Source organism: Bombus terrestris, chromosome 12 (assembly GCF_910591885.1).
Source record: "Bombus terrestris chromosome 12, iyBomTerr1.2, whole genome shotgun sequence".
Taxonomy (NCBI): domain Eukaryota; kingdom Metazoa; phylum Arthropoda; class Insecta; order Hymenoptera; family Apidae; genus Bombus; species Bombus terrestris.
Genome location: NC_063280.1, coordinates 2,443,013 through 2,470,983, shown reverse-complemented (window position 1 = coordinate 2,470,983; position 27,971 = coordinate 2,443,013). Strand labels below are relative to the sequence as shown.

Genomic DNA, 27,971 nt, shown 5'->3' with positions numbered 1-27,971 from the left:
TAACTAAGGAAGTGAATTCTAAATGGAAATTAGTTTCGCTTACTATGTATTATAACTGCGGATTTTTCAGCGTATTTAGATTAAGAAATCAATAGAATGAATAGAATATAACATGCAAAAATAAAGTATAGTATTTGGTAACGAAACAAATTTCTGCGTAATTTTCATTTCTTTAGTTCGAAAAATTATGACTTTACATAAATATCTGTAATCTTGAAAAGTTAATTATAAGTTATTAGAAATGAACAAAAATGCTCAATTATGAACTATACAGAATTAGTAAAGCGTTAATATAAGTTGACGAATTTAAAAATTGATGCGTGTGCACGAATTCGTTTGATTTTAATATTCGACCGCCAAGTTCGTAATAATATTATAATTGTTTGATTAACGTTGCGGAAGTCACAAGAAGAAAGGTGTATATTTAATCAAATTCCAATCCACGGAAGATAATCCTCCAGCCCAAAAGAAATTTGCTAAATAGAAATAATTTCCATTATTCGGTAAAGAAGGAAAAATGCGTCGTTTGTACTTGAAGTTAAGAATTGCTCGTTAAAGCTGACGACGAACTGTTTGTTTGCAGATTCCTCGATCGGCGATCATCGTCAGGGTCGCATGTCCCTTCAAGCCGAGCTACCGTCGTCGAAGGCGAAGAGGGAGCAGGCGCTTCGCAGCATCCTTGCGGCGAGAAGACGACAGATCTTCAGCCAACGGCCGATCGAATCTCGGAATCTGAACCGCACACCAAGACCATTCGACGCGTCCGCGAAAGATTCGCCGGATGTTCTCGAGGCTCAAGAGACGAGGCATGGAATGTACGTAACCGCACCAGCTACCATTAAACAGGACGAAGAAACAGCAAGTAGGATCATCGTGTCAGAATTGTCGAGCAAAGATGTGGACATCGAATTCGTATCGAAGGACGTAGAAGGCAAACAAACAATCGATCAAAGTTCAACAAAACTGAGCAACGAGAATCTCACTGTCTCTGCTATCGAAGATAAACCAATCTCTAGTAACCTCAAAAGCAACCATTCGATTAATCAAAGAAATTCCTCTTCGTCATCCTCAACGACTGTCATCGTAAATACACACAAAGCTTCCGATACGGAAGTTCGTAAAAAGAACATTGTCTCTATGCCAGAATCTTTGTATAATTACTTTAGACCGGTAGAAAGTAATATACCTGTAGAAGACATGTCACAGTTTCTATATTTTGGCCAAAAAATTCAACCAGAGACGCAGAATACAACTGGGAACAATTCGGTTGAATCTACGCCAACCGTGCCAACTGTACCCAGTTCTCGAAGAAGGTATTCCATGAAGAGATTCAGTGCTACGACGTCTGTACCAGTGCCCAAGTTGGAAGAGATTATTAATGAAGAGATGAATATAGCCGTAGAAAGACAGACGGTCGAAAAGAATAAGATCTCGAAGATTAAGAACGCGTTTAGAAGCGCGGAAAATGGCGTTTACTACAGGAAGGCTAGGCCAACGGAGGGGGCGATCGTTTCGAATATGATCGCAGTGAAGGAGGCAGGAAACGGCACCGAGGCTAGAACAAACTCTGGAGATAAATTTCGCGACAATAACTCGTCCGCTCACGCTGACGCTGCGGACCAGCTGCGGCGCGAGAGAGGAAGTGCTGCAACCCACGTGGCCGTTGAAACGAGGAATGCGACCAACTCGACCCAGATACCGTACGCGCAGCCCGTTTCCGCGAACATGTACGGCCAGACCGAAAGTGAAATCAGTTTTAAGGATCATCCTGCGGATACAAACGAATCCAAAACTGCTTCCACAACGTTGAACCGAGTGGAGCATACGAAGGCAATAAAGAGTTACACACGAAGAAGGAAGAACAATAATTTGTCCGTGAACACCAGTACCGAAAACGAATCCGCATTTGAATATGAGAATCCTCCAGAGACTACAGATACAGAAATGTATGGAGAGCAGACGGAGAAAAAGATACGAAGGATCGATGTATACAACATAAACGATCACCCAGATATCTTTAAAACGGAAGAACCGCAAGCGGACCAAGTACACGTGACTAATTCCCGCGAGAGTAATAACATCGAGACTTCGACTTCCAGAGACAAGATCGGTCGATCGACCACCGAGCCATTTCGGATCGTTTGGGCGTCTCCTGAGACGTCCACCCTGCGGATCATCGTAACCGAGGGGAGTTTAGAAGAGAGTTTCGCGATCGGCGCAGATGCTGCGGAGAAATATACCGTTAAACCGGTCGATTCTACGATGGAACGAGTTCGCAGCTTGGCTTCCGGCGATGTTCCAGCTGCGGACGCGGTTGCATCAAGCACGACGATCGCGTCTACGAGTTGGTCCGCAAGCAACGTTCAGTCAGGCGCGTTTACGATCGAGCCGGTGTTAGTTCGGTCCAAGTCTCGACATTGGGAACAGAAACAGCAGCAGCTGGAAGGAAGCAGCAAGGTAGAGCACGAGGGGAATCAGGATCCGCATCGACATCAGCGGCAGGAACAACAACAGCAGCAGCAGCACGTGTACGCTTACACGATAACGAACGTGACGCGGCTATTGCGCAACTACACCGGACCTGGGTTAAGCAGAGAGGAACAAGGAGGTCCAGAGCGGAGCACCGGTACGACCGAGATAACGACCGGATCAGCGCAGCGGCGTCAGCCACCGCCGCTGTCTCTTCTGCTTCCTCGTGCCGGTAGTGGTATAGAGGCAGGCCGAGCGCCGGCGGAACTCAGTGCCGGCACGACCGTCGAACCAGCCGCAGCCGGTGGAGCGTCCGCTGCTCACCTGGTGGGGGAACGACAGAGGAAAGTGGTTACAGTCGCGCCGCCGCAGTCGCAGCAACGTGCGGTCAACAGAACGTCGCTGGTGCAGCTGACCAGCGTAAACAAGACCGGGCCGAGGTCAACGAAGCCGACGGAACCGAGTCACCGAGGCGCCGTCCGCTGGAATCACACTAAAGTTAGAAATACGGATTTGGAGGGGTTTAACGACAGGAGGTTTCTCAGGAAGTCGGCCAGCGCGGTGCTCAATCAACGAATTGGAGCAAGTCCCGAAGAGGAAGCTGTGCCCCCGGTAATAGGCAAGAGACGAAGGTTGACAAATGGACAGACAGTATCCAATAGAAGAGTTAAAGGGACGAGCAAGATCGTAGAAGAGAATTTAAGTAAAGTGAATGAGTCTGGATCTTATTTGGTCGGCGATAAGAAAAATTTGGAGAAGAAGAATGTAGAGGATGTGGTGGAGGATCGAGGATTTAGGTTAGCAAAAGTTGATATGAATCGAACAAGTACCATTTTGGAAAATATGACGCCGGAAAGCGTAACAATGCAGCAGAAAATTTCGCCTACTACGATCTCGTTTGCTCCCTCTGTGGAAGAAACGATCGATTGTACTACTCCTCAGACACCTGTGAATACCACGGAGGAAGATGAAAACAATGTGACAGAAGTGGCCACTTCACCAAGTGGAAATACGAACGTTGATACCAAAGACGAAAATACCGAGTTTGGAGGTGAAAACGAGAGTGTCCCTACTAGTAATGGTAACGCGTCCGATAGGAACGACGAGAGTGGTGCGGATAATGGTAATGATAACGGAAGTGGTTCGCCGACCGTGACAGTGACCGCGACGGCCGACGAAACGATCGTGCCCAAAGAAACGAGTACCACGCCGATGTCGGCGCCAGTTTTTCCGGTTACACCCAGAATAATCACGGAAGCGAGTCGAGCGTCGGTCGAGAAAGAAACTTTCACCTTGAAGCCAACGGACTCCGCTATGACGAATATCAAAACGACTGAACTGGATAAACCCAGAACGTCTAACCTACATCCTTCGGAGATCCAAAAGATGTACAGGTCGAAAGACACCACTGTAACTACGACTACAACTGGTGCACCAACTTCGTTCACTACGACGGAAGCTCCGACCACTACGATAACCACGGTTCAAATAGAAATTTCTACTATTCCCGAAAACCAAAGTACAATTTCTGATTCGAAAATACCGAGTTCGGAAGTGAAACCTGACCCGTTTTCAGATTCGACTTTACAAGGAGTAAAGTCAGAAATATCCACAAATCCGTCGACAGAAACTGGAAAGCGAGCGTCTGGTGAAAGGTCACCTGAAGTTAGAGGCCGAAACCTGTCTGATAAATCTCAGGACGTACCATCTGACAAAGACGACGTGCTACCTATAATGCATCTATACAACACTTCAGACATCTTCAACAACTCTGGTCCCGTGAACTCGTTCTCCCGCAGTATGGAACGACGAGCGGAACTTCCGGTGAGCACGAAGCAACCGGAGACTTCGAGAACGACCGAGAAAGCTAACGACACGATTACTCTGAAAAGTGCTACGAACGAAACGAATTCTATCCGCGTCCCAGAAAGCACAAGGAAGGATAAACAGGAAGAAAATCGTGATACGACCACGCAGGTTCCACCGACGGGTCCAGGTAGAGGATCCACGAGCGGAAGTAGTAACAATCGAACGAAACACAGGCCAATTTATCACCACACTATCCTGCCGGAATACAACACCTCAGTGTATTCCAACGAACTGAATAGGACGTTCTTTGAAAGTGGATTGATATCGGTTAGTCCAAGGGAATCGGTGAATATCAGTGAAGTGATATCGAAGAGACACGACGGAGATGCCATTGCATCGCAGGAGACTGTAGCTGTGGTGAGCTATATCCTGGCGACACTGGTCGTCTTTCCAATCGCCGTTGGCGTTGGCCTAATTCTAAGAAGACTGATACTTAGGAATCGTAAGGTGAGTGAGATTTTTTTTCGGTTAAAGTGGATATACAGTAGCTCACGAAAGTAATATTTGAACACTTACTATAGAAAACTTTTATGTTCATATGTTGAAATTTCATTAGCAATGTAGTGAAACACGATTGTTATGATTATGATTTTCAGCTAATTATAGGCGTTAAAACCTGGCTCCACTGAGTAGTGATGTTAATTAATATAATGTATCTTTAACTGTTTAAATATTTTTGTGATTTTTGCGGAATACATGCTTGTATTAAATATATTGTCATTACTATATACGTTTTTAGATTGTTTTCAAACTCTGCTCAGGCTCATAATGGTATTAATGAAATTTTTAAATGTTTCATATATCATATCATATATATTCATAGAATGTGTCTACAGGTGTTACAATACTTTAAGTCTTTACATACGGAGTTGTGAATATAGGGTGTCAGCATTAGAAAGTATTTGTAGAGGTACTATATAATATAGGTCGCCGGATGAAAGTGGTCTAGTGACGTTTGATGCTGGTCCAGTGGCCAGACTCCGTTTCACGTGAAAGTTTGCAAAGGTGTAGGAACAAGGTCGGTGTCAATGACCTGGTTATTTTTGGATCAGTATCTCGAACTGTGTGCACTACTTTTGTTTACTGATCGAGTTGTTAAAGTATCAAAGAAAAGCTTGTAACTCTTTCTTTAGTTATCTTTTATTATCTTTTATATGATTAGTGCTATGAGTAGATGGATGCAATAGATTTTCTAGATTTTTATTAAAAAATGTTGCATACATTATTATTTATTCGTAGTAGTTGAACCTGTAGCATTACATTTCACGTATAACAAATGATGATTATATAGAAGAGAAAACCATGATAAGTACATTTTTATTGATTTTAATACTGCTTTATGATTAAATAGCAGAATTTTGATATAACATAATGAGAAATACAAATAATTTACCAGATCCAAAGTTCTTAATATATGAAAGCAGGTAATAAATTGGCAAAGTCTAACTAATCAAAGGTAAAATTATCGAAACAAGGAATATTTTAACATTTTCAATATTGTGTAATAAGATTTAGAAATTCTATTATAATGTCATTCATACGCTATGCATGAGTGTATCGTACGTACAACAAAACTTCTATGTCTGGAAAAACATTCCTCTCCAAATTCTGTCTTAAACATTTCGTTTTAGACACAGCGATTTTTACGTCAAACGCCTCGGAATAAAAACATCTTGCTCAAGTCTCACCCCTAGAAATTTCTCTCTCCCAGGTTACCTACCCGGGTTTGTTCGACGGACGGTTTGAAAGCGACGCTCCCAACCGTGTAGCCGAGGGGTGGCCATTTGAAATGGTATTCTTCAGCCGCTAAACGTTTCATTTTTATTCGCCGTGGTTCTCGTCCAGCGTTGTAATTTCCTCTTGAGCCTGCTGCTCACCAGCCGCATTATCCCGACAAAAAATTTTGATTTACGATTGTGTACCGTAAAGCGTATCTGGCCGATGATCACTAAATCGAAACGCGAATTGTATACCAGTGCCACTTAAGTACCGTTACGCTGGCCCCGTGGATTATCGTCGACCGCGAGCATTTATCATCTGGCCATTAACAGACAAGACTTTCGTTATCTTCCGCAAAGTAGATCCACGTGCGTGTTTCCTTGACACTTTTCAATAATTACCCTAAAAACCGACACGTTTCCGTGCACGTCGAAATCAGTAATATCCCAAGGTCGAGGAACTTGTACAATTGAAGGAATTAATGAAATCATAAATAGACTGTGATTATTTATGCTACTTCGTATTTCTAGAAAAACAAATATAGACATAAAACCCAAGCAGAAATCTGTTTCATCCACTAAATACCGTAATTGGTGTAAAACTGCATATTTTGTATACTTCTGAATATTATGAGCATTATGTGCGTCTTTGCTCTTCTAAATGTCCCTGAAATGCATAAAAATTTATAGTCTAATTACAGTTACAAGAAACACATAAATTTTCATTATGAATTTATTATTATTATTTATTACGAATTTGTAATTTCTTATTCTTATGCTAATACAGAAAGAATTACTTGTATCTCTAATTTCGTAAATTTTATGACTATATCATTCATTCGCATGTTTACCGCTACAAGTAAAAGATACAGGAAGCTGGCTCTTATTAATTAGTATTTTTTATTTACTAGAATTGCTATTGGATACACTGTGCGTCGCTAAGATCGAGCTGGCGCGTATCCCCGAGTTCGCGTTGAATGAACCGTAATGAAAGATCGCCACTTCCTCCTCCTTTGTAACTGGAAATGCTTTCGCATAAGCGCGTACTAGGAAGCGAATGCCTTCAGCGATCGTTAACGATACGACTATTCGAGTTTCTGCAGATAATTTATAGATCGCGATGGATTTCGTTGGTAATGAATTTGTGACATAATTTTTTGAACGGTCTCAGACGAGGAAAATATTTGTGTGACTGCTGATAAAAAACATGAGACGTGTGTTAGTCATTTCTATTTTGGAATGGTTTGACGAAGGTTCGTCAAATTAGTTTGTATGACGCGTGTCAGTTGGATTCTTTTTTACTTGATCAGTTTGTCTTCTGAGAGTCTCATATAAGTCTTTCTTTATTGTTACTATTATTATTATTATTATAAAAAATATGAAGAGGACTTTGCAATCGTTTAAGAAAAACGCTGATTTATTTAGTAATTTTTCTTTGATATCATTACTTTTTACGTAAACACTAATCTTTTGGTTGTAATAAACGGACTAGAAAACCAAATTAGGCATCGTGACACGATCGCTTTTTTGCAAATTTCTTCGCGCTTTGTCCCTGAACTCGCCGCGAATGGTCACGACAACTCGGTTGTCGACTAATTTTTACGGATCGCGAAGGATCGCCAGTGATTCACCGAATTTGTAATGAACGTCCGATCACGAAGTTAGGTTCTATGTATCAATTGAATAATCCGTTGCCTTTTTTCCCGTAAAAATACAGTGTTTCGTTTCGTGTGCTTCGATCTATCGGATAGTATAATGTCTTGAAATAATGAGAAAGTAAATTACATAATGCGAAGATCGTTTGCGTCTTTGTCTTCGATAAGCGTTTAATTGCATATTCTCTGATGAGCATAAAAATTGAAAAAAATTAAACTGCAACCGTTGAAAAATTGCAGTAGTTTAAAATATCGTAGAAAAAAAGGAAAAAAAAGGGAATGGAATTCAACTTCGCTGAACTTTTTAGAATCAATCAATAAAATATGTATAAATTTTTAAGTAGGGATAAGTATGGACGTAAATTAATCATTTTCCACGATAAAGAGCTACACGTGTCTCGCTTTATCCACGTCGTGTTTTCGTCCTAAAAAATTATTAATTTATCGTGGTATGCAGGAAACAGCTTCTTCAAAGGCGATGTAAATGTAACAAAGATGATCTTCGAATGCAAAAGTGTGAAACAGTCACGTATTTTCTCTCGTATTTGCGTCAAACACATATTTCTTCGTTGACATCCTAACGTTCGTTCGCATTTTGCATATTTTTAATTTCATTCTCATAGTATTTTCATGTTCATCAACGTTATCCACGAAATTCATATTTCTTGAGCGGCCATAAATATTTTTTTTTTTATAACGAAACATCGTGCTACTTGTCGAACGTTCGTAATTAAATAAACAAAACGATCGATAAAACATGACTACTTGTTATTGCAGACTCGGTTCCTTTACTCGAGTCACGATTACTTTATGAGCTGCGAAAATATTCGAAGGAAATCGAAGTTTCTCGTAAATTGCACGCTCGATCGTTCTTGTCGACTGCATGTACAACACGATGACGTTGATTTTTTCGTAGGTACTGGAGGAGTCGGACACATCGTCGGAAATAAGCTGCCGGAAAGACGCGCTGAATCTTGAAAATGGTGACTTCAAAACATCCATCGAGAAGGCGATCACGAAGCTTCCGAGGATACAACACTTGGTACTCACATATCTTATGTATCTTCTAAATCATATGAATAGAATATAAATTTTTTTTTAATAATATAATTATTTACGCGTTCAATTTTATCGTTTCTACGATAATCGGTTGCATATTTAAAATCACAAGATAGAATGTAACTTTTATCAGAAAGTAATCATAACAGATAAGACTTTCTCTAATCGTGAATAATTTATACACGTTATTAAAGTTGTTAAAATCTTTATATAAATCATATATTTTTTTCACAAAAGGTAATCAAGGGTTAACTTAATTAAAGTAAGTGAACAAAATATTACGAAAATAAATTACGACAATACTCGACCATTTCGGCATAGTTCCATGTTGTTGCGTCTATTTAGATGGTTCATTCGAAAATAATCGCCGCGAAGAAACGATAATTCACGACGCAGAACGCCATTCTGCTCACCTTTTCGCCCGAAGTCGCGGTACATCAAAAGGAACTGGCCGGCCGCAGATTTATTCGTCAGGCATTTTTAAATAATTATCGTTCGCGATTCAATACAGTCTTCTTTTTCTGTTTAGTGTCACGAAGCAGAGAAACCACCGCCTCCGTCGTCACAAGAATCCAGATGGGAGTTTCCTAGAGATAAGCTTAGGTTACAGACGGTCCTCGGCCAAGGAAACTTCGGCCAGGTAAAGCGTTAGTCTCTCCCTCGAACGGAACAGGAACAGCGAGTCCTCAGGCGAGAGACGGCGATAATAAATCGTCCGACGTTAACGTGAAACGTGCGCCGCCCGCGAAATTTCGGTTACAACTCTTGAAACGCTCTTGTGAAACACTTTTTTATTCATTTATTTACTGGCGGGAGTGACCCATTAATAAAAAGCAGAAGAAAGAGAATTATACATGTATGAGTAATTTTAAAAAGGAATGATGTTCGCTCTGATAGTTTAGTTTTTCTTTGTATGAAATTCTTTATTATTTTTTTCACTAAATTTTTTTAATCTATTATTCGTTATTTTTATTAAGCGTGTATTAAATTGTTCAATCGTATGACGATTTTACGGACGTTTATTAATTTCATGTGTTTCAATGGTCGATAGAAAGATCGTTGTTTATCATTTATGTAATGATCCGTAGAACTCGCGGTGATATAATGGACTTCAAATGTTCAATAAACAGTTGTTGTTTGCATAGACATTCGAATTACTTTTGATTTAGTGATTCCTGGAATACTGGTTAGGTGGAACTATGCTTCTTATTAAGCAAATAATCAGTGAATACCTTGTCGATTGTCGGCAACATGTGAATTCTTTTATTATACAACTGTATTGTATAAGAATTCCTTATACATTACTGATTCTTTTCTTTGAAATACTTTGTAAAAATTACAATCTAAGATATATCTAACGAGAAAATTACTTTGCAACATTTAGTGTACTAATCTTTAATACTGTTTTAATTGCTACTAACGTATGTTTTTCAACCAAAAGACATTCGTTAGGTAACACTTATTTATTACATAATTTTCTGTCTAACGTGTAATATCGTATGCAATTCTGAACGCTAAAACCTAGTTTCACGCAGAAGATGGAGTTTATAATTAAAATCCTATTAGAAAGTCGAATTCACGTTGTATTTTTTGGTCGTTTAGGTCTGGAAGGCTGAAGCCGACGATTTGACTGGTCATCAAGGAACGACCCGGTTAGTAGCCGTCAAAACCGTCAAAGAAGGTGCTTCCGAACGAGAGAAGGAGGATCTGGTTCGAGAACTCGAAATCATGCAGCAACTTGGCAGCCATCCGAACGTCGTAACTCTTCTAGGTTGCTGTACAGAACAAGGTAGGCTCAATTAAATTAATTTCAACATAGTTCATACAGCTTTTATTTCGAAATTATGTCATTTAATATGTGCACAGACAGCACCTCAATTATAATGTTAAAATACTTAATATCTGAGGAAGAATTTATTAAAAATATTTTTATTTTTGTAATTAGTATAAGAGATAATATGAATAAAGATAGTTCTTCATTTCTTAGATCAATATGTCATTCCTTACTTTAATGCTTTTATAAAGAAGACAAAGAAAAGTCCAAGTAAAGGTATTATTTAATGTGTAAGAAAAAATCTATTAAAGAATTCCTTATTTTTGTAATTTGTCTAAAATGGTAATATCTCGTTTCTTATATTTGCACAAGGAATGCGATGGAATGTTGAAAATGAAATACTCAGTACTTGTTAAATAAATATCGCAGGTGTTGTTTTCGCATTTGAGTCCGGCAGATATTACTTTGTTACCAAGTTCACGAGTCACTTATTCCTGACCTTGCCAGTGTAAACGTCAGCGACTAGCTTTACAAAAACTAGTGGAGTTTTAAGTGGCAGTTCGTTTACGGAGATTGCAAAATACGATGATTAAGTAATCAAGATTCTAATTGTAAGAAGAGGCATCGTTTGTTTGAAAAGTTACATTCCAACCCATCCATGTTGTCAAACGATTGTTCTTCGGTCTTTTTCTGACGTCTATCGCATAAAATAACGTCTCCATTAATATTCCTATTGTGATGAGTATACTGCAGACTTTTATGCAATTTTTTATTTCTATGAATATATCAAAAAAAAAAAAAAATAGAACTTAAATTTTGTTTCACTTATTAAATATTATAACGAGTATTTTATTTCGATTATTTTATATATTTTTGTACATAAATCGCATGCATTCACGCATGTGCCTTCGAATTTTCCATAAATGTATAAAAATCTGGTCGTGAGAATTTTTTCAATCCCAAAATGAAGAGTCAATCTCTTTCGTTTTGTTCTTCACGTTTTTCTCCCTGTTATTCAACGCCATCGCGTTTCCCGAGAATTAATGGCTTAAATAGTAATTCACACCTGCGTTGCGTAGACTACGAAACTACAGACAATAACTGGTTTTGATCGTAGTCGCCTCTGAAATCGTGCTTATCTCGCCGACTAGCGCATCTTTAATTATTTACGATTCCCTGTTTTCGACGACCATCCATAGATCGTATCGCTGTGAAACACGGCGTAATGCATATTGAAGACGTCGTTAGGGGATCGCAAGAGAGATGCATTCCTCGTCATTGAGTCAGCAATGATAGGTCTTCTTTCTCCTTCATCTCCGTCTCAACCGACCACCGTAATCATTTACACGCGTGCACTATTGTTTTGCAAATAAAAGGAAGATCGATCGCTGGTACCAGCGGAGGAGGACTCGCTGTTTACGTGCGATCATCCTGCAGGTAATTGAGTAATAGTTCTGGAGAACTGCCTCCGCAGAGTCACCACGAAGGAAGGATTAATGAGTTCCAATCGGTTGGATAATCGCGACAATATTAGAATTCGATTTTTTTTCTTTGACTAAGAGACACTGTGCGATAAAGAATACAATCCGTTATTGTATTTGAATTGTTAAGAAGATATATTGGTTAATATTATGTATTAAAAAGTAGAGAAAAGTTAGATTGTGTTTTTTAAGAATTTTCTTTATATCTACGATTGTTTGTGTCGCCTTCTTACAGTGAATCAATTTATGGAAGTAAATAGTTTGAGTTTTGAGAAGGGCAGAACTAATTCTGAACTGGAATAATGAAATTAAGACATTTATGAAAAGCAAAGTTGATTGCTTTGGCTTCTGAATGACTTGCTTGCAAATAACGTACAATAAAGTATTGTGTAAAGAAATTATATGGAATTCGCTAATTTGTGAATTTTACCAACTTCAACGAATTGCGTGAAATACATTTCTGCTAAGTTCAGCGCATACCGATCGTGATACGAGTATCGATTACGAAACATCAAGGAAAGGAAATTTTATTTCACAACGTTATCGTGCAAGTTCGTGGTGCGTTAAAAGTCGAAGCGTGAAATGGTTAAAAGCTATTTGCTTGTCTATGGGTCGTAACCGCTGTCTGATTAATTGAGGTATAATAAATTGCTATTACATCGACACGGGATGGCTAAATAATCACAGTTCCTCACATTGGTCGCAATTATCTCGATGGGAGGATAAACCAGTGAATTGCCGTCGTGTTTTTCGTTTTTCCAGTTGTCGATTGTGCGCAGTTATACGCGTAAAACTGCGACGAAGAACGCAACGAAACACAATTGCATCGGACAATAAAAGAATGACCAGCTGTTTCAATACGATAAACCGAGTATTCTTCGAGTACCATTCCCTTGAAAAAAAGAAATTTTCTTGCAAAGATTCTTGCTACAGCATTGATGAGAATCTTTCAAAGAATCAATTTTTGAGAATAAACAGATCAACAATCAAGTGGCGGCAAAAATTCTTCCTATCAAAACTACATATCCGCATCATTGCATAAATATGTCTCACTGTCAACAAATCCAATGCCAGGGACGTCAGAAGAATTTTTCAAAGTATCGAATCTTGAGAATAAATAGAAGAATAATAAATAAACAATCAGATATAGAACTAAAAGTTCTTTTCTCAGTTTAAGTTGCATATGCATCAACGATTGCATTAATGACAAATCCGATGGTTGAGACATCAAAAACAGCAACGAGACAATCTCGAAGTTTTAGTCGTGGTGGATTTCAAAGAGGGAGGCCCATTATACGTCTTCCGTTGGAAGCCCGTCGGTATCGTCGCTCTCATCGTATAAATTTCCATACGCGTCCCCACGGCGACGATCCTCGTGGCACAATACGTCTATTAAGTCGGCGAAATGATGGTTCGTAGCGGGGTTCGGAAGAGGATACAACGGTATCGATACGATCGGTCGGCTTGGACGTCGATCTGGATTTGACGTCGTTACGGCCTTCCCTCGATATTTATGCGCAGAATAGTCTTTTTCGCGATTGTATGCTAATGCACGCAGAGCTGGTCTAGTAATAGTATAAAATGTAATCCCCTTCTGGGAAATAGCTTCTTGATACGTTTAGAAAAATTAGGTTTTACGTACGATAAGCTTTCGAGGAGAAATTATTGTAGGTTTCGTGATACTATAAGAGGTTGTATGAGATTTATCATAGTTTTGTCAGTTATATGCTGATAGTTATATGGAAAATTTATTAGTACTATAAGTATCACGACAGCTTCTGGTTTCATATAGAACGATCATTCATTTAAATTATGATTAGGAGATAATGGTGCAAAAACTCGCAAAAGCTACTTGCAAAAGTTACAAGAGATTATTGCAAATATTATGTGTTGTATTATGTGTAAATTTGTGTATATTTGCATTTTTCATAGATGCATAAACTATCCACAGTCTATTGATGAATATTTGAAGAATTTTCATAAAAGAAAAATATTCTTTTGAGATGATCGTATAAAGAAAGAGTTGAAGTAAAAGGTTCTAATAATTGTAGGTGACCCTCAAGGTCCATGGAGGACGTGGCGTGTTCGTTTTGGGATGCACCACCCCGAAAGTCTTTCGACTACGTTCGACGTGTGTAGAAGAAAAAACACGCCTGCGTGAACCTACTCGCAAGATTTACGGCATCTAAATTTCTGGCCCCCCGTATTTATCGTTTCGGTCATGGTGGGCGCGTTCGAATTCCTTCCGAGCGACGTTTTCGTCCTTTGACGGCCGGTTCTTGTCAAAAGAATCCCTTTCAACAAATTAAAAAGAGGAACTAAATAAAAGGACTGTAACTGTCTTCAAAGATGGAAAAATATTTATGAACTGCTGTGTCGAACTTTAGGAGAATATTTGGCATTATTTCCCATCAGCAATAAAAAGAAGATAAATGCAATTCAAGCAGGTATTTCTAGGTAAAGGTGTGACAGTAATTAGTCAGTTCGCTTAGGTATTTCCTTTGAAAAACAAATCTGTGGCACGTTGAAAAATTTCTGACACCCCTGGTGTTCAGAGTTCACGATCCTTAAAAGAGTTCTTTTGATGATACCGACGTTTTTCTTCTCTCCGCTTTATTCTTCTTCTTCTTCTTTTTCTTTTCACGGTTTAATCGAGAGTCGGCGTTATTCACACGGAACGAGATTCTATAATACTTTATCGTGGATAAATTAGGAGCGCGAGTAAGGGTCCACTTAGTGTCTTATTTTTCTGATCTCGCGACAGATCGATATTCTTCGATAAAGTATCGCATGTGGCATTAATTATGTCACCACCGCCAATTACCGGTGAAAAATTTTTGTCTTTCGAGGGGTTGAAGCGGCGTCTCGTTTGTTCAGAATCCGAATAGCCCAGGTGCAAAACACAAATTTCGTTACCATTCATTGATGTCGGTAATAATTTATTTCCAAATTAGCGGTGATCAGTTTCTGAAATACGATACGTTTAAATATCAAAGACAAAAATTACTGAAATTACTGAAATTTTGTCTCTTCCTTGAAAAAGTAGAGATATAAGGGAAAAATAATCACAAAATCGTGGAGGCCTGATTCAAGATATTGCGTGAAAGACCAAAATGTACGACCTAGATTACTATAATTTTATAAATCATCAAACCCGACTCCAAGATGATTTCAATCGATGATCCTTATGATCATTCAATCGTGGTTGCATAATTTTCTCATGTTCCACACCAGATTTTATGACTTTTACACCGCAAGCTAAAAATTGGAACTCCATAATCAAACAATGAAATTTTGTAATTTGATAAAGATCTGAAGAATAAAAAACTAGACCGATGTTTAATAAAGATCAATTCCTATACTCTACATTATAATCCTTGAATAAGATTTGACCAAAGTTTGCCGATGCTGTCGACATGATAACAGCAGCAAACACATTCATTGTTCAAGAGTACAGCTGTTAGCCCCAGTAACAACATCGTAACAACACAACCGGACCAAACTTAGAATTCACTGTATCTTGATTGCGTTATCCACTCGCCACGTTACATTTCTCGCTGTGCAAATATTATGACCGAGTGTACAGATCGTCTTGCGTGGAACGAATCTACTCGTAGAAAAGAAACGCTCCTTAACAAATGAAAATTATTAAAGGCCGGTAATGCTATCCTAATATGAAAGTTACGAGCTCGTGCAGCCAGCAAAAGTGGGCCCATATGTTACAATCAGCCTGATACTACCTACGGGGTCCCGAAAGTGCTCCGGTTAAATTACTTTAACGGCCTCGCTGTGTAGTACACCTCTTCGTATTCTCACCATATGGGGTCCCCTAATCCCATGCACGGCATCGTACGCGCTATTTCATTCACCGAGTTAATGCTGATCAAACTGCAATTTCGCGAAGCTTTAAGACCGTTTAATTGTGTAATCGTGTATGCTTGTTCGCAGAGCCTCATTATCTTATACTCGAGTACGTGATGTACGGGAAATTGTTGGCGTACCTGCGTGATCACCGCACCAGGCAGGATTTCTACAATTTCAGTGAGGACTCGGCCGCGCTCACCTCTAGGGATCTCACTGTTTTTGGATACTGCGTGGCAAGAGGTATGGAGTATCTTGCGTCAAAAAAGGTGAGTGTGTACTCTGATTTTATTATGTATATTTCTTTTGATTTTTTTTTTATTGTTTATTTTACTATAAATCATTTTGATGTATGTGTTTCTTAACCCACTACCCATCAACGTTGCATTAACGCAACATTTTATTGGCAATTTTCCTCGGTTAATTTATTGTAGATTATCACGACGATGTGTAAATGAATTGGGAATAGATTTTAACTTTTAAATGTACAATCCTTTTCTAATAGGAGAAAAACGTTTTGAAAACGTGAATTTGTGGAATACGAAACTATAGAAATATAGTCTCAAAAATCCATCTCATCTTTTCTGTATTTTTTATTTCAAGAGAAATTAATTGTCAAATGGATTAAGCGATTCTATATCTATTAATAATCTGAAATACTTTAGAGCTAAATCTTTTTATCATGTTGATTTTTAAGGACGTTAAATCGTAAGTATCGCGTCGCGTACAGCTTTTAATATCTGTGAATTATTGAAAGTACCCTTTCGTGGTCCGGTTTAAATTATCACTCCCCCCTTATTTGTATTTCCATTACGCTCGTGAGGCTTCTTGGTGTTGGCCGAAAATTTATTATGACCTTACATGCTCGCGTGTTAAAGGAGTCTTAGAGACGAAGCCAAAACGATACAGCGACCGTCTACTTACTGTAACATTATATCAAAGTATTACCCCCGATGTTGTTATATTCATGCCATGCCGATCTTGTTCTTAATTCTTTTCGAATCTATAATCGATTCTGTATTTCATCCCGCAACAACAAAGAAAAGATTCAGACTTCGTAAATGTCATACAAATTTATTACTTCATAAGAATGTCAATTACTCCATAAGAATGTCAATTACTTCATAAGAATGATCAAATTTTTCAGTATTTTTGGTAACTTAATTGGAAATTAATTTTGATGAAATAGTTCTCTTTCGTAATCAATACAACATTTTTCTCTGTATCTTTTTACGCAAAATATGCAAAGCTTCAGTTTCTCAAATCTACATCCCTATTTCATTTAATTTCTTATATTCTTATGTTTCCAAATTTTTCTCTATACAAAAATTCCTTTTTTGCAAATTTGCTTTCTTATATTTTCACATTTTCAAAATTGTATCCGTGCAAAAGTTTCTTTTTTTCATTTTAACCCCCCTCCCCCTCCCTATTTGATTTAGTCTCTTATAATTCACATTTTCATACTTTTATCTATGCGAAAATTCCTTTTTTCGCGTAGTGTATTCTTCACGTAGTATATTTTTTAATCTGACAAAGCTTCATAAACTCGCCATAAATCGAAGCTTCTCAATAACGAAGATAATGAAATGATAAAATATCGCCTTTAAAGTCTCCAATGTGTTTCAAAAACACCTACGTGTCAAAAAAGTACCCCGCATTAAAAACCGAATACCTCGTCCTTCGAGGTTGCCTATATCTTACGACCGAAGGTCGCGAGCGAAAAAGCGACGGCATGACAAACAACTTGCCGGTGGTATTTGTATGTCAAATATTTTCTTAGCGTCGGAAAGACGCGGGACCAGAGATCATTTCACCAGTGAATCTGTGTCAGTGGGCAAAAATGGATGACATGGTCAAATGAGATAAATTCTGACACGATCATTCTATAACCCTAATTTGGTGTGAACAGCAATAAACTTATATTAGCGGGAATACGCGAAGAAGTTTGTATCGATTAAAGCGAGTTCTTTCCTCATAAGAAAGTTAGCATAAGACCTAATATCTTTTTGTCTCGTATCTTGATGAAATTTATGCGACGGTGAACCAATTTCCAACTTTTCAGTAGCTCAATTGTTCAGATTTACAAAAAATTAAAAATTTTAGAAAGGATGTTGAATATGGTGATTTAAAAACTGGATAATTAAAAAAAAATTGTATTACTTTGTCGAGACATTTATGGCGAATAGAAGTCATCGATGTTAATAAAATCTCGTTGTTGAAATATTGCTGAAGAAAATTGGGATTCTATGAAGATCGAAATCTTAGAAATGTAGAGTACTGAAAATGATCTTATGGTTCCAAGTCGTTTACGTAGATTAAAAAAATTAGTTAGGCATCCGCGGACACATTTTAAATCGTGCTAAGACCCAAGTTGGGGCACTAACAGAGGTATCGAATGTTTATTGTCGATTTATGAAATTTCAAGCCAAAAAAACGTGTGACTCGAAGCTGATAATGCCGCCGTAACCGCAGAGTGACACGAGTGCGTTTAATATTACGGTTCTAACCTCTTTGCTGAAGGCACGTGATTCGCGTCGGAACCATAAAACAGACATTTTTATGCATCCAACGACGTTTAATGGACTCTTTTTTTGAGATAGTATCGTGACTCGAAGTCCAAATCAACATTCTAAATTATCGTTCGTTTTCTTTATAGCCCTGCGTAAATATTCGAATATATCTTTTAGAGTTTCTTTTTGTACACAATACCCTAAATTTCACTTTTTTTCATTTTACAACATGTTTAATAATTCGATACGTAATAGTCAGTTTTAATGGCGTAAAAATGAAATTCATCTCTATGGAAGCAACTATAAAAGAAATATTACCGATGGTAAACCTTCGATTAGAATAATTTCACGCCGTTTCTTGCAAGGGCAAATATCGAATGAACCGTTCGTAATTATTTTCTACGAATATTCGCGTAATCATCTTCGGAGAATTGCCGCGTGAAAGCTAATTTTCTGAAGTTAGTGGACGATAATTACTCATCAGAAGGAAAACGGTAGTGTACATTCCGGCATGGAGAACATCAAGGTTCTTTTTCGCTCTACCAACCTCGAGAAACGTGCCTTAAACTTCAACTGTACGTTAACTATCTCTGCTAGCTATAACATCGTTTAAAAGGTGCAACTCGAATCTTGTCGTTATCTTCTCGAGTGTGAAAAAATTCATTTAAAAACATATTACTCGTTATGGATGAAGTTTTTGCATCGTATGAAACATTCCTTAGCAACTGGTTTACTTAACTTTTTATACAAGCATACGAAGCAACCAACACGTGTCTGCATCATTTCCATAATTCATCTGACTGGTTCGTGCTTCTGTCGTGTCATCTATTCCATAATCCTCCCTTTGCCGATGTATTAGAATAACAAATCATGTATTTCATAGTGCGAACATGAACGCTCATGAGTCACGAGGTATTTTAATCATTTTTTCGTACGTGTTGCAAAATGATTGGAGTTTTCAAACGAAGGTGATGTTGCGCCTTGTTCGGAAAATTAATTACTCTTGAAAACTTGACGAGTAAGTTGTTTTATAATACGGTGAACCTTAGACGAATGTCAGACAGAAGCATTACATCAAGGTAGATATTGCAACCTTTTTACGCTTTCAAATAATTCCATTAGACCTTTATAGAACTATTTTACAAAAGAGAATAACTAGGTTTCTGAGAATCAGACCGTAAATGCATTAAAAGAATACTTTAATAATAAAAAATAAAAAAAACTAACAGTTCACTACGTAAATTTACTAAATAAATTGCTAGAATATTATATCGAAGACTAATTAATAGAAATTTTAATTAAAACAATCGATTCCTTTTCTTTCCTAAAAATCTTTCTACAGACAAAAATATACCATAAAATATTGGATGCTGAAAAAATATATACATATAGATTAAGTAATTGAGGAATGAATTATTAGATAATACCCGGGTAGATATAACTCAGATGAATTATTAGATAAAAAAAGTTTCGATTGTAATAAGCAATTTCCGTCCTGCTAAAAGTTGAACCAACAAAACTTTCCGATCAACCTGACACTTTTACTGGAATAACAATTTACTGGATGACAATGCAGTAGCGAGGTAAAAAATGGTAAATAGCTAAATATCATCATCGACCGGTTATGATTCGGTTGATGGAGATGCACGCGGCGAGGCTGCTCCAGGCATCGAACAGCAGGAACGAAGTCTCGATTGGAATCAGTATGCTATGTTCGTCGTTGGAAGGACGGGCAAAGAGCAACCGAGTCAGGATGTCGATTTCAATCAAAGATTATATACGAGTTCGCAGAAATTCTTCTCAAGAATTGCTCCTCCAATAATTCTCCCGACATACATAGTACCCTTAATTGAAAGTGGAAGCCACGGCTGATGCACGAACGAGATGAAATGATTTAAAGCCTCGAAACCGCGAGGCTTATTGGTTTAAGATCGAGATCGTTATGCTTACTTCGCACGAACCGTGGAGGTATTGTTTCGATTGCAAATTAATACGGATATACATCCGGGGAAATATTTATTCCGAATTATTTATCGTCTTTCCGCTCAATATTGAAGGATCGAACTTAACGTCGTAACATCATAGAATCGAGAATACTTTACAAAATTATAATTTTTAGAGATTTTCTTCATTTGACATTTTTTAAATAACGCGAGTCTTCGACAAGTTCAAGATAAAAATGAAAAGAAAGACACAGACACAGGTAAATTAAAAACAAAGGAAAGATATTTATCAAAGTTAAAACGATAGCTGGAAAAGCAAAATTTCCTCCTGTCAGTGTAATAAAGATAATAATACATAAGCAATGAAGCAATTTTAGATTATTTATCAATTATACGACACTCGTACAAAATATTTATCACGCGAACGTGACTTAAACGTGATCGGAATATAAATCGTTTGGCTTCTTGTTATTTCATCTTTTTTTTTTTCTTTTGATACGGTAACGCCGACATACCATAGATACACTGGTATCTTATGTTACGCGAAAGTAGTCGCGAAAATATATTTTTCAACCGTACAAAACGTTGAGGAGCGGGCAGAAACACGAGCAGCTCGACACGACAAATGGACTCGTGTTCGAGTTTTGCACCGGTGGTCGCGCGGCGCGCTATAAATCTAGAAGATGAAGTCATTAAAGAAACGGCAAAGACGTATGTATATCCAGCTCGCCTTGACATTGAGCAGCGCAAGTTCATTAGCATCGGCCACGGTCGAACGGCGAGAGCCCGCTCACCCGATTTTCCGACAGCCTAATTCGTACTCTTCCGTACGTTTACAAAGTTTCTTGAACATTTTCTTGAAACAAAATTTTCTTGGAAAGTTACAATAATCTGCTATTTTCCACGAAAGATTTCTGTTAATTAAGAAGATGATTCATAACGTGTTCTTATCGTGTAACTTTGATTTTGAATATGGAGACTTCATTTACTTCGATGATTCATTGATGACGGTCCATTTTATCTTCTGAAATCGGAGAAATGTATGTATGTATACGCGGATCAACATTGTTGATCGGATAGTCGATCAAAAATAGCTTTTGAAAAAATTGCTACTACTATGTTAAATACATTTTCTTCCGACGATAAATTTCTTAACTGATGCTAAAAGAAACTCAACAATTTACACTTTTGACTAGGCTTTGCATCCAAACTCGAGTTATATAATGGTCGTACCATTTCCCCGAATATTCCCCGGAGACTTGAACCTGTAATCATCTATGACGGAAGTCTGCAACACAGTTCAGTATCGTTCACTAGTTTAATCGAAGCTTTCATCGTTGCTCAAACATCATCACCGACTTTGATCGACGTGTCGAGGCCGTACGACAATTAAATTTCACGCGTATTTACCGGTACGCCAAGCAATTTCCATTGAAGCACACAGTTCGCGAGGTCCGCGGTGACTGGCCACATGAGAACGTAAAATAAATCAAGCTCAGCTTCTGCGGCAAATAACAGTACGACGAACACGCGATAAATCAGACGTACAATAAATAATCAGCAATAACGTGTCTCTGCCGCCGTATTACGAAGCCGAGCAACATGGAATCCGCGGGTCATAAAATCTATTCGTCGAGTCCCGTCGTCGAAGAATATCTTTGGTGGTAGAAGGAGTCTTGAAACTTTTCTACGCGACAATCCAACCAGTTCGAGGATTCGAGTTTGCTCGCTCTCTCACTTGATACCTTGTATATGCGATGTGGTAACTATAGTGCGGTTGCGTAACAGGACGTCCACCTGCGGTCACTGTCTCATGGAGGAACGTTGATCGAGCCGTGTGCTTTTGTTCAATTTTGCAGATCATCCACCGTGATCTTGCCGCGAGGAACGTGCTAGTGGACCATAATAAGCTGTGCAAGATCGCCGACTTTGGTATGTCCAGATTTGCGAATGAAGATGGGGAAGTGATCGAGACGAGACACGGCAGAAACGCGTTGCCAATAAGGTGGATGGCGCCCGAATCATTGATCTACTCGCTATTCACCACTAAGACCGACGTTTGGAGTTTCGGGATCTTGATGTGGGAGATCGTCACCCTGGGTATGTGTGAATTATTGATTTCTCGAATTTGGTATTTTATATTCCCATCCCAGTTCTAAACTTCTTTAACCCCTTTCCGTACTTTATCGAGTCAGATTCGCGATGAAGATTTTGGCCCAAACATGAATATCGCGAGCCTGACTCGCGACCAGATATTTGGGACAAACGTAAACATAACAAGCCGAGCTCGCCGACTGTTTTTTTGCCCGTTATCTGTTTAGCGCGTGTCGATATCTACCGCTTGGGCCCGAGTTTCGTCGAACTAAATGGCACGGGAAGAGGTTAATATTAAGTCTGACTACTTCATAAATGAAATAATGGCAACTATATTGATGATAAAATAATAATACAACCTTCCTTCTTACTACTATAATCTTAACTCTTCGCTAACTCTTGTCTTCGAATTCTTAACTCATTCGTTCGCCCATTCGCTTTTCTTTATTTCTCTGTCTCTTTTACTCGTGATACTTTCGCAATCCTATTAATATTCTATCATTTTCACATTTCCTATTTTATATTTAAGTAATTATTTAATTCCCTTATTTCTATTTGCCATTCCCATTTAAGCAATTGTCTTAATAATTTACAACTTATAAAACAGATATGTATTTTTTAATGCATTATTTTATCTTTGTGAATCATAATATAAGATGTTACTTAGAAGTATTGGAATTTTTTTTAATTAAATATTTAATGATATCTTATTGGAGATATTTTTCCTATTATATTATCAACGTTATCAATGACAGAAGAACTAATTTCCCTAACGCAGGTTCGACACCGTACCCGGACATGACGGCACGAGAAGTGATGCGAAACGTGCAGAACAGTTATAGGCTGGAGAGACCTTCGCATTGTCGAAGCGAGCTGTTCAGGGTGATATCCCGATGTTGGCAGGCTGATCCAGACCGCAGGCCGGAGTTCCAGACTCTAAGGAGGGATCTGGCGCAGTTACTCGAGGACAATATGAACGGACATTACGTAGATCTCGAGAGCTTCGCCTCAGAATGCACTGATTGAGCATCATCCAATAGAGATTCATTGGAAATCGTTTCACTGTCGTATGCTCGTCTTTGACACATACGATCGAGCATTCTGGACCATCGGTTCATGAACATGATTGTTTCGTGTTCAATAATCGATCCTCTGTCTTGAACAGGTGAACAATCTCAAGTTCGTGAAATTTTGATCGTAAGTTTGGTTGTGTCGATTCATTCGAACGCATGAATGTGAATGGAATGTGATGCTTCTCTTTGTATGAGGTAATCTGCGCGGTTTTGCGAAGGTGGTCGAGAGAGATTTTTTGCCTCAACATGGAACTAGTAATGCGTGAGTGAGATACGAGCAGTTCTTTCTTTAACGCCTTGAAATTTGTGAATTCGTAAAAATTCCAAGTATCTGTTGCGAGATGTGGAAATCAGAATCCGTCCATATATGATTCTAATTTTTTATGTCAATTGTATGTACTTAGGATAAACAAATCTATGAAAAGAAAGTAATTTTCGAAGCGTATACGGAATATGTATATATTAAGGAACAACTTCGATAATATTGTATCTTGTTCTTGAAACGTTTTGATACGGATGCATACGGGTTTCAGAAAAAAAAGTGCTGATATGTTATGAGACTCGTAAAAGGCGAAGAATATTTTGCATCGAACGTAAAATTATGGAAAGACAATCGATAGCATATGTGTGTGAGAGTGATTTTATCGTTGAAACGAAGACGAAATTGCGAATTATGAGACGAGAAGGATGATTTAACAATGCAAATACGATGGTAAAGTAACGTGCAGTATGTACAGTTAAGGATAATAGACGTTCTTTACTATTTCTTTCTTTCAACGCGGAGAAGATGTCTAAGATTCTCTTAAGTATTTCGTTTAGTATTACTACACTATGTCTAGCGTTATTTCCTTCAATTAATGCGCCAGTCGTCGAAAGTTCGTTCATATCGGTGTTTTTCGTTCAACATAATATAATAAAATAACAATATTATAACAATATTCAAACACGCACAAGAAAAAAACGAAGGAGTAAGGTGATAGAGAAACTTCCATACTGTTTAACTTTGCTCACATTTAACAAAAACTTGTTGAAATAAAAAACTCCGATATGTAAACGATCAATTACGCAACCCATCGCATAAATCTCATGACAACACAAAACGATCGACGTTCCAGTTGTCTAATGTATTTCTCTCACTTATAATCATTGTACATAAACTCGCATTATTATAAACGCGTCGTGTCAATCAAAAAAAAAGAAAAAAAAAATTGAAAAAACAGAGCAATTTTTCTTGATCGTCTCACCGTAGTTATATCGAGGATTATTGTAATAATTATTATTATTATCCGTATCATTATTAACGAATTGTTATTAAACACGTACGTTTATAAGTTTCCAATCGTCGATTAATATTCTTAATCATTCTAGTCTTTCTTAATGCGTATGGGGTGGCGATTGGTCCTGAATTAAGCACAGAAATCGCGTGTAAATTTATTATTCTGGATTGTGATATCTTCGTACGTTTTTTTTTCTTCTTTTTATATGATATGTACATTACGAGAACTTCCTTTTAGAGCTGATTAAAGCCCCATCATTGTCGGTTGATTGTTTTATTAAGTTTTGTACGTTAAAACGGAACATCGACTCATCTCTTCGAGAATCCCGACCTCGCTTCCATAATATCGAAGAGAAGCGAATCTGTCAATTTTTTTAAACGTTATCGTAACGTTACTCTTTGCGTAGTTTTGCGGTCCGATCACATATATACATACTCTTTTCCTATTTTTTTTTTGCCTGCCGTTCTCTGTTACCCCCGCCCCCAAAAAAATGCAAATTATTGTATGTAAACTCAACTACTGTAAGAAGATTTTTTTGTCAGTAAACGTTGTCGTAAATTCACGCAGTTCTTATTTTTTTTATAAACAATTTTCTTGATCTTTGATTACCATAGATCAGTGTATTACTTAATCACTTTAAACATATGAGGTCGTCAATCGGATTTTGTCAAAACTGTGTAAATAGATTCATTTATAACGTACAATAGCGAGAGAAAAGTAAAAGTTTGGGAGCGATGGTACAAGATAAAAAAACACGGAAGATATGGTAAAAAGAATGTATTAAAAAATAAATATGGACATGATTCATAATATTATAATTTACAATAAGATTCAAAGGCACAGACAAACATTATAATCTATTCTGAAATGTTAATTAAAAAGTTTTTATGTCTACGTTCCTAGCGAGGCATCCTCTAAATAATAATAATATTTCCATTAATTTTCTTCATTAATATACATGTACGATAGCGAGTTTTCTTCGGTACTCTGTGATCGATATAAATTTCCTGAAAGAATCTATATGTACGTTAAGAATTCTTATTTCCTTTAAAAAGTTTTAAAAATATTTAGATAGGTATATGTAGCAATAAATTATGGATTTAACTCATAGAAACTATAAAATAATATGTCATGATAAAAATTAATAATTAAAAATTAAAAAGATTAGAGTTTGCAATTAAAATAACTAATTTCAATAAACAAGATGGAAGCCGAAACGTCACGCAGAGTCAAGAATTAAATATAGCATTTAATTAATATGCTTTCGTTTAATTAATACCCAACTGGGTAAAGAGAGGAAAATGTTTTAATATATAGAATGATTGCATTTTTCGCGCGAAGAATGCGCGAATAATTGACCGAGAATGCAGGCCTCAATTAAACTCTCGGTCTCCCGCCGGTTTAATTGCGAAATCGTAGCAACGAATTGTTACGATGATATCGTGCGTGAGTTTTCTTGTTTCTCGATTATTTTTTTTACTGCTTGCATCTTAATTAACTTGCTTCCAACGCATCAAAGAGGGTACATTCCTACGCACGATTATACGCGACACGCGTGTTAAATTTTTATTGAAAACGGTTAAACAAAGAGAAAATAATATTTGAAAAATTTGAAAAGAATTTAATCGTGTATAGACAATTAAATAATATATCTATTAAATAATGAGTTAACAAATTATTACAGCAATCTGTCACCTGTAATGAAATCGATTAACATGTATTTTGAAGTAGCGCGTTAGAAATCGAATTTCAGAAATTTCCATTTCTTTATTAACAGTAAAGTGTGTAAATGGGAAATTATGTGTAAAAATTATTATCAGTATACTGTATTAGTAGTTAAGTTTAGGAATAATATAGGTAGTTAGAGTAAATTTAATCTTATACATATTGCATTTCTAGATTTGATATTTCCTGTTTAAATAAATCTACTCCCTAATAATTTATTTCTGTGTAACAAGAGATTCATCTTCATTACAGTATGATGTTGATGGTCACAAAACTTTCACCTGTCTCTATTATCCTACGATTTTAAATTGTAATTATACCTGTTTGTGGTGACCAACTTTCTAAAAGGTATGTAATCCCAAAATCTTCTTTTGAAGTTTTTCCTAAAACCTTAAAAAGAAACGCAGGTAATATTTTTCATCGAAATAAGTTCATCAGGTGATATATCAATTAAGTTTATGATATGAATTGCCAAATTTAAGGGCCGTAATAAAATAATTATTTAAAGGCAAAATGATCCAGAAGACACGTCGAGTAATCTTCAACATACATTTACTCAAAAATTAATAAACAATTATTATTTATTATTATATTATTATTTATTCATATATTTTTATTATTATATTATTTAATTTAATTATCATTTAATTTATTACTTATTAATACAATAAACAAATATTTAGGGACTAATGATTAATAATAACTGTGAAACCAAATTCAATTTGCAATTAAATCCTAACTTCCGAGTGGTCAATGAAAGTTTCATCAAGGCAAGAAACATTTGCTGAATCGATAAAATTGGATTCCGTTATCCCCGCCCGGGCTTCTCTAATAAAATTTTCAGAAGTTGTTTGCATAATTTTAAGACTTTATCACGCAATCCTTGTAACGGTAGTGTTCTTCGGTGGAAAGATTCCGCAAAAAGCGCGAACAGTTGGTGCGTTAATTGAATTCTCGCATCACGCGATGTTTTACGGCTGAGTGAATTATCTGAGTTATAGTGCAATAATTGAACTAAGGATTTTGTAATTTATCGCCGACTATCAGGTAAGATGGCGAGCCATCTTAGTTTTTGCTCGGCATGAAATTAAGCTTACGCTCCACGAGTTTATACCCTATCGTCTCGTGACGTTTCGATTTGCGGTGACTTGATGGGCGTGTAATATCCTCGTGCATCTGAAATTCCTATTAATACTTATTCTTGTGAAGAATTCGTATAGTAAAGAATTTCGTAGTGAAGAATTTCGTAGCGAATTATTTTACATACTTTCGTATATCATGGATAGAAAGCGATGGAAATATTTAACATTGAATTGCGATTAATAGTTAAAATATAAAATAGCTAAAAGTACAAATAGTAGGACTCGTTATATATATAATATAAATATTGAAACATTCAAGGTTCGTATTTTTCAACTCATTTAATCAATTTTAATATAAACGCATCGAACAAATATATTAGA

General features: G+C 37.2%; 1 protein-coding gene across 1 annotated transcript in view; it reads left to right on the top strand.

Moving 5' to 3' along the window:
* Window positions 1-25,345, top strand: part of LOC100649345 — a 216,099-nt gene extending 190,754 nt beyond the window's left edge. The window contains exons 2-8 of the mRNA XM_012314544.3: window positions 584-4,785; window positions 8,628-8,753; window positions 9,300-9,410; window positions 10,373-10,559; window positions 15,974-16,155; window positions 22,199-22,439; window positions 23,212-25,345. Of these exons, the coding sequence (XP_012169934.2) occupies window positions 584-4,785; window positions 8,628-8,753; window positions 9,300-9,410; window positions 10,373-10,559; window positions 15,974-16,155; window positions 22,199-22,439; window positions 23,212-23,459 (5,297 nt within the window). The 3' untranslated portion in view covers window positions 23,460-25,345. The remainder of the gene's footprint in view (window positions 1-583; window positions 4,786-8,627; window positions 8,754-9,299; window positions 9,411-10,372; window positions 10,560-15,973; window positions 16,156-22,198; window positions 22,440-23,211) is intronic.
* The last annotated feature ends 2,626 nt before the right edge of the window (window positions 25,346-27,971 follow it).